Source organism: Lygodium microphyllum, chromosome 29 (genome assembly GCF_053477565.2).
Source record: "Lygodium microphyllum isolate KBCC chromosome 29, Lygodium_microphyllum_v1.1.10, whole genome shotgun sequence".
NCBI classification, from domain to species: domain Eukaryota; kingdom Viridiplantae; phylum Streptophyta; class Polypodiopsida; order Schizaeales; family Lygodiaceae; genus Lygodium; species Lygodium microphyllum.
This window is the reverse complement of record NC_141163.1, coordinates 72,667,303-72,675,314: the sequence shown is the minus strand read 5'-3', so window position 1 is coordinate 72,675,314 and position 8,012 is coordinate 72,667,303. Positions and strand designations below refer to the sequence as shown.

General features: G+C 41.1%; 1 protein-coding gene across 1 annotated transcript in view; it reads left to right on the top strand.

Annotated features, from left to right (window-relative positions):
- The first annotated feature begins 3,480 nt into the window (after nucleotides 1–3,480).
- LOC148010787 (uncharacterized) overlaps nucleotides 3,481–8,012 on the top strand; it is a 28,852-nt gene continuing 24,320 nt past the window's right edge. The window contains exon 1 of the mRNA XM_087671921.1: nucleotides 3,481–3,959. Coding sequence (XP_087528047.1) covers nucleotides 3,750–3,959 — 210 coding nt within the window. The 5' untranslated portion in view covers nucleotides 3,481–3,749. The remainder of the gene's footprint in view (nucleotides 3,960–8,012) is intronic.

The window sequence follows — 8,012 nt, the reverse complement described above, 5'->3', positions numbered from 1 at the left end:
CAAGATGCAAGCTCCAAGGGTTTGAGCTATGGCTGCCTATATCGATTGCAACTTGAGAACTGAAGAACAACACTAAAATAACACTTCAATACCTCTGTAGCAATGCCTTGAGAGTGCCTTGATAGGTCGGGAAGGTGCTTGGGAAGCTGGGGAGTGACGGGAGCTTGGGAAGGTCAGCTATGGCTGCCGGGAAGGAGACCCAATGCTGTAGGTATTTGAATGGAAGCTAAGAATGCCACGAACCAAGCTTAAGAAATTGGAAAGCCTCACTCTAATACCAGTTGAAAGGTGAGAAGGATCGAAGCTTGCTTAGAAGTGAGCTATGGCAGAGAGCAAGAGCAATAAGAGAGAGAGAGACACAAATGGGAACTCCAACAACCACAATGTGTGGCCGGGCCTTCCTTTATTCAAATTGTCACTAAAAGAATAAAGAATAAGTGATTGTGATGGGCGCCCGCCACCTGCAGTGTGCAGTGGCGGGTACTGTCAGTGTAGTAATACATGGGTGGCTAGGTGAAGGTGCCTTTACCCCCAACATGGGCATTATTGTCTTGGGCACATGTTGCTAAAAGGAATAAAAGTCTTGACTCATTTGTAGTATCTCCCGCCCCTAGACTTTTCATGTTTTGATTCATGTGATCATTGTTTATATGGCTAGCAGACTCGTAACATGCACAAAAAGTCTGGCTCTATGCACAGTGATGATCCTTTGGCTCTATTTCATTTGGATATTTGTGATTCCATGCCCTGTCAGCCCTTGGATAGTGCAAAGTATTTTGCTATATTTATTCATGATTATTTGCATTGGTTCTAGGCTTATTCCATAAAGCAAAAGCCAAACATTTTGCCTACTTTTCAGTGCTTTCTTGAGAACCAACCTAGGTATAGGTTGAAATGCCTACGGTCTAATAATGAAGGTGAATATGTCTCCAAGGCTTTTGAGTAATTTTGTGATGAGAGGGGTATTAAGTATCACTTGATTGTGCCTTACACCTCACCCTAGAATGGTGTTGCAGAGTGCATGAATAAGACTATTCAATAAAGATTCTATAGTATGCTTAGTCAGATAGGCTTACCACATACTAGTTGAGGTAATTAGTACTATCATTCGCTTGATTTTTAGATCCCCATGCATTGCTCTTGGTGGTAGAGTTGCATAGGAGGTATAGTCTAGAGAACCTCCCTCATATATCAATTTGTGAGTCTTTGAATGTGAGGCATTATGCCATATTTCAAAAAATAAACACAACAAACTGGATCCAAAGTCCATCAAATGTATATTTTTTGGATATGGTAATGTAGGTAAGATGGGTTATCACCTTTGGGATCTGTAGGCTTGGAAGGTTATCCACACAACCATGATGTTGCCTTTTATGAGGACAAAGATGCATGAGCAATCTAAGCCAATGATCGAGGTGCAAAGGGTGATCTTTTAGGAGGAGCCTCATGTTACCATACAATCAACCCCAATTAGATAGCCTACAACTGTTGATGATGATGATGTACTGGCCCACGATCTGTATGTTGTGTAGGATTATGATATTGGATAGAGAGGATGGGATATTCCAACTAGTTTTGAGACAAATAGTTTGACACATTGGCACCATTAGGTTTTGACACATTGGAAGGTGGTAATGGGTTTGATACATTAGAAGGCTACAACGAATTTGACACATTAGAAGGCTGCAATGAGTTTGACACATTAAAAGGTGGCCATGGGTTTGACACATTAGAAGGCTAGAGTCAAATTGACACATTGGAAGGTGGTAATGGGTTTGACACATTAGAAGGCTGCAATGAATTTGACACATTAGAAGATGGTCATGGGTTTGACACATAAGAAGGCTGCAATCAACTTGACACATTAGAAGGCAACATCATGTTTGAAATATTACAAGTTTGAGGTTGAGAAAAAGGTTGGGATTCCAACATTATAGTCATGCATTCCCTGAGGTCAAAAGTGTTAATGTCATTATACTAAGAGTCCAAAATTGATGCTTCCACATGCAAGTGGTATTCCAATTAGGATTGGAATTGGTGTCTAATGAAGTTTTGGCTGGTAGCGTTGTTGGATGGAAACTCATTAGAGGATTTATGAATATAACAATATGTAAGTGTTGTCTCACAAAATGATGTTGTTTGTCCATTTATGTAGTCGAGGAGTGAGAAGAAAGCGGGCTAGTGGGCCATATTGATGGGGTTGAAATGTAGTGAAGGCACTCACAAGAGGATGAAGTAGCTTGGTGTTGTCCATGATATATTCAATACCTAATCACAATTGCAAACCAAAAAAAATATTACCTCATGAGCCTAAAATAAACAAAAAAGAAAAACTAATACATGTTTAAAACAAATTCAAACTTTATTCAAATAACATTAGCATTTCGTACTTTAAAATCCTAAACTTGCTAAACCATAATACATACTAAACATTTTTATTTAATATACAATGAATAATAAACCTATATAGTTCTTAATGCTCAATAAAATTTTAAAAATATACTTGATAAAATTTAATTGAATACTTAATAAATTGACTAGTTAATGCATGCTGGTTATAATAGTTAGTAGCTAATACTTGATGAATAGTTAAAATTAATACTTACTAGTTAATACATGTTTATTGTTAAACTTAAAGGCAAATTACTTATCTAGAGGAATGTTGATAGGGAGAGAGCATGGATGGGGGTAGCAATCAGTGGGAGAGAGGGAGGTGGGGTAGCAATCAATAGGAGAGAGGGAGGTTAACCTTGGGAGCGATTGTCACAAGTATCTAGGAGAAAATTGTGTAGTACACAACAAGCTACTATGTACATCTATACTATTAGTTAACGAGAGGTAGGGGTGGGTGCCACGTGGCAGCCCCCCACCTCCCTACAAGAAAAAAAAGAGAACGTGGGGGCGGGTGCCATGCGTCCGCACCTGCTCCCGCCCGCAAAAATTGCGCCCGTCCTGGCGCCGGGGCGAGTCTAGGAGCGGAGCGCCTAGTAATAACATGACAAATCAATGTAAGGTCACACAAAATTTGCCATCTATTCTTCAATATGCCAAACACATGCTCAATGTGCACTCTATATTTTGACAAATATCGATTAAAAGCCTTTCGATCTCCATTGCCAGGGGTATTGTGCCTTCTTGAAAGGATTAATGAGGTGGCTACAAGCTTTGTGATGTAAATCATCGAGCACATTCATTTCTCGTAGGCAAGCAGACTAACTTTAGCTCATGTGCACATGCCTTCATGCATTACAACTTCACTTGTCCATGAGTTTTAGGTCCCCATAGATGATGGGTACATCATGTGCGTGGCCTTTCAACTCTCGAGTCAAGTCTCCACAAAGGAATGACGAGAGGTCATTTAATAGGTAAGGCCAAGCCTCTAATGTTGAGTACTAACAGGTCCATGATTGCACTACACGAATATTCACCTAAAAGTCCGTTATGTTTTTTTACACCCCCATAGAGGTTCCAATTGTACTACAAAACATACAACAACAAGAACAGACATGAACAGAAACTTTCTACCGCGATCAGACACAGCGTCTCCTCGTCTCATAAGAAGAAGAAGAGCTCGTCTTCTCCGTGCTGACCCTAAGACTACAGGAAGAAGAAGCCGAATCGGCAGTTCGCCTCCGGTGACCCTGGAGCAATATTAACCCCTCGCATCGCCACCCAGCCATTCCCATTCGCGGCATACTTTTTTTGGTTCTGCTAACCCTAGCATCGGAGCGTCGTCTCCATCGATACCCATGGCTGATCTTGGTTCTCCCACCTTGCGCAGTTTGTACGTGCAGGCCGTGCCTCCCCCGGACCTCAATAAGAACACATCTTGGTTCCAGTACCCCGGAGTATGGACTACGTATATCCTCCTTATATTCTTTGGCTGGCTTGTGGTTCTCTCCGTATTTGGCTGCGGTGCTGGTAGCGCTTGGTCGATCGTTCACTTGGTGCATTTTGCAGTAAGTACCTCATTCTGTCTCCTTCTTTAAAAGAAACGGATAATCAAGACTGCAAGAATGGATGCCTACGCTGTCAGTGAAGATTATCATGTTGCAGGCATTCCCCTTTAATCGATTAGCACGAAATTCTCACAGCAGCCTCATTTCACGTTTGTGGCCATGGTGTTTGAAGTTGAGCATTGATTTAGTGTTCTCTGGAATATAATTCAGTTGATGAGGTGCGACAAGGTCAGCAGGTTGCAGATTTTCCTATTTGCACTAAATCATTTGGTGTAGTATGTGTGGTTGAATTGGGAAATATGCGATTCTTTCGTCTACTTCGATACACTTTATATTTATGTGTTTGAGTATGCATTTATTGCCTTTATCTGTTGCTTGAACAGCAGTTGCTAGCTGGTTTTAAAAACGTGCTATGAATATGGTTTTAAAAACGTGCTATGAATACAAGAAGGTATCGGTAAGAAAATTACCACCATTTGGTGGAGTCTTAATCTATGCAAGTTCAAGTATCAATGCGTCATTGCTATTGATGTACCATGTGGTGACATTAGTGTAGAGATGTAGACTCTACTCTCACAAATTATGCACTATCAAACTTTACATTTGCTTCTTGCTTATTGTGGGCCAAAGAAAACTTGGATGGGCTGTAATACATGCAAAACCCCATTCATGTTTGCATATGTTTTGTAATGCTTGTGTGCTAATTGAACATGGGATTAATAATATTTGCACCATAGAGCTATTGGCCTTGATTATTATTTGTCTTAAGGTGAATTGTGTGATGTTATTCTACTTTGTTTTACTGGTCCAATTGCTTATTCATGTTCTTCGGTTACTTATATTTCTTGCTCCCTCACATTTGTGTGGATCATTGTATGGATGCTGTTGTCATAGTAACCCGACTTTGTGTTTTAGTCTCATAATAGCAACATGATGATCACGACACTCACTTTGCTACTTTATAAAAGCTCCTTCTTTGGATGGCTGTACCTTGCATTTTCTACTTTTGCGTCTTCTGTGGGGACGGCTGGTTATCTTAGGAAAGTATGGAGCAATAGAAGCAAAGAGATGGTGTTGATGGATCTGCTGTAAACACAAAGAACCTGTGATAAACTCAAAGAAATGAGGTGGTAGTAGTGGTGATGGGCTGGACAGCCACTAGAGGGAGAGCTAATGGCTGAAACCTGCAAGACCAGGGATGCTTTAAGTGTGCAAAATAAATTGGCATCCGAAAACCACATCACAATTGGAAGTATGCAGCCCATTGGGACATGCACAAACTCACTCATGAATTGACAAATCTACTAATAGAAGGAGGACGATAAATCCAAGAACTCCACTTGTTGCAAGTGTGGCAAAATAGGCCACTTCAAGAGGAATTGGTTGGATAAGGACAAGGTGATGGTTTCCTTTTTCAAGATTGGATTTGTGGATGGTGGTGTTTCTTGCCACACAGCTTCATCAAACAAAGGTATTGAGCACTTGCGCTCCATGCAAGGTAATGCCTTTATCGATGGTAGTTTTCCAATTCCTATTCGTAGCATTGGAAAGATTTAGATAATTTTGGATGGACATGGCCCAACCTTGGCTTTCATTCTACAAGTTGAAGAACATGATGACTTTCTCTCATTATCTTCTTTCTCCTCAGTCTCGGTTCAAATTATAGTATATGCTCAGTCCGATCACTTCAAACATGAGTGCCTTGAAAAGGTAGCTTGTGACAAGATGGTTTGTGGCTTACCAAAAGTTGGGGTGAGCCAAACAACCTATGTGTCTTGTATTAAATGAAAGTTGTGGTGAGTTTTCATTTTCGACAAGGCATCTTGGTGGGTCAAGTTGAAACCAGCCTTCATTGTCCAAAAGGGTGGTGAATGATCTGATCATACACTAATCACAACAAGCAATAAATTCACATAAACTGATACAAATGTTATTGGATTAATCCTGGACAATTGACACCTGATCGGCCCCAAAAAGTGGCGTCCCTTGTAGAATTTCTTTTGCAATTGGAAGAAGTGCAATGAAAGTACTCCAATCTTTTTAGAAGTGCAATGAGATTGATCCAATCTCCTTCAAAATCCAATGCTTCTGCTTGTCATAAATGATTAGCAAACCTTCACATCAATTTGCTCCTTGATTTAACAAGGGATTGGTCTTCAATTGATCCTTGACCGATGAAATCTAGACCCAAATTCAATTGGGATGGAGTGACCTCTTAGAATCTCTGAAAATGCCTAGTTTTCAGCAGTTGATTCCAAGCGCTAAGCCTTCAATTCTTTGGCATGGCACTCAAGGTGGCTGGTAAACCCCAAATTCTGCTGTGAATTAGGGTTCACAGCAGGATTGACATAGCTGCTCTTTACTAGGACTTGAGAATGGCTGAGAACTTTTGAGAATTTCTGAGAATTGGCTAGAGAATGGAAGAGAGTGTTGAGAGAAGAAAAATTTCCAACTTCTATTGTGAGAACAATGTCACAATCAGTTGTTGCCTGATTTATGACAGCAAAAATGCTGTCGCTTGCTGGTGTTCACCTCCAAAAGCTTGTCACCTGCAGCCCCAAAGGTTGAAATGATAGTTGTCTACAACTCAGTGACCTCTTGATGTAGTCACTATCTGCTGGTGGACCTCTTGGTTGCTGGAAAGCCTCTTGGCAGCAGGTGCTAACAGCATCTATAGCCTGTCCTCCCTCTCACTGAATAGCTCCTTCAGATCCCAACCAACTTCTTGTCACTTGCATGGGAAAGTTTTGCCACTTGGTAGCTTTGAGATGGATTTCGGCCATTTTTAATTCTTTCTGAAAAATAAATTAGCCCTTTGTCCTTGCCCATAAAATTATTAGTGTCCATCGACAATAACTTGGCTAGGTGATTTTAACCCCCAAGTAGTCTTACACATTTATTGGTCCTTGAGTTGGCATTAAAATTTTAAATCAATGCCTAGTGTCTAATGTTAGAGTCATTCCTTGGACAACCGTGGGTGGAGCAGTACGACCAGAGTGCCATGTCAATAGTCGCAGAGGACACGTCGACAGGATAACAAACTCCCAAAGATTGAAGGTATCAAGGGTACGCTCCATCTTACATGACCATAGTGAGTAGTTTACCATCCAGTCGGCCTTCTTTGGCCAAAGAAGAGAGTACGGGCACTTGTATAGAGGGTGCCATAGATGGCATTTTGAGGCCAACAAAATGGGTCTTCTATGAAACATAGAGAGAATGGGGAGGAGAGGGATTCTATATGAGAGGGATCCTATACAAACAGGCTAGGTGACCTCCGTTCTTCATGATCCGCATGATAGTCTTTGTGTGATAATCTCGCTACCATTCGAGGAGTGTTGAGAATGCTCCTCATTTGTATCATCAAAGCCACGAAATTGGTTGTAAGACATCTTTGATATCTTGCAAGACACCCACAATAGCCCCAAAATAGGAGGGAAACAGCTACAAGATCACAAGGATTTGCATTTTGGCTGGAGACAGCCCCAAAATAGGAGCGAAACAGCTACAAGATCACAAGGAAGTTGATGTAGAGGCCACTTGGGGGAGAAATATTGTTGCCTTGCACAAAGAAGCTGCAGCATCGAAGCACAAGATTGCGTTTTCAGCAGACGCTGATGTGGCAAGGCTGCTTCGCAATCTAGGGTGGTCTCCTCCCCAAGAAATTAGCTTTCTCTCTCTCTTGGACTCTAATGCCATGTAAGTTTGTTGCGGAAAGGAAACATAAACATAGAGACAAAAGGATAGAGAGAGACTACAAGAGAAGAAGAAGTAAATTTGCATTGAATAAGGAACAAATGCTAAATACAGGAGGAGGATTGATCAGTCCTTGTATGCAGCCTAGAGCATTAGTGAGGGCACCAAATCATGTTGGGTTTGATTCACGCCTACTCTCACAAAGGAGTGCCAGTGATCCACGATGGGACATTGGGGCAATTTTTTACTCTCCTTGTGAGAGGTTTTTTCCCCCAATTATATTATCTTCTATTTTATGTGCTTATGTTACACAATTTGGGCACTTGTCTTGCTTTCCACCTTTTGGGTGTGGACGCACAT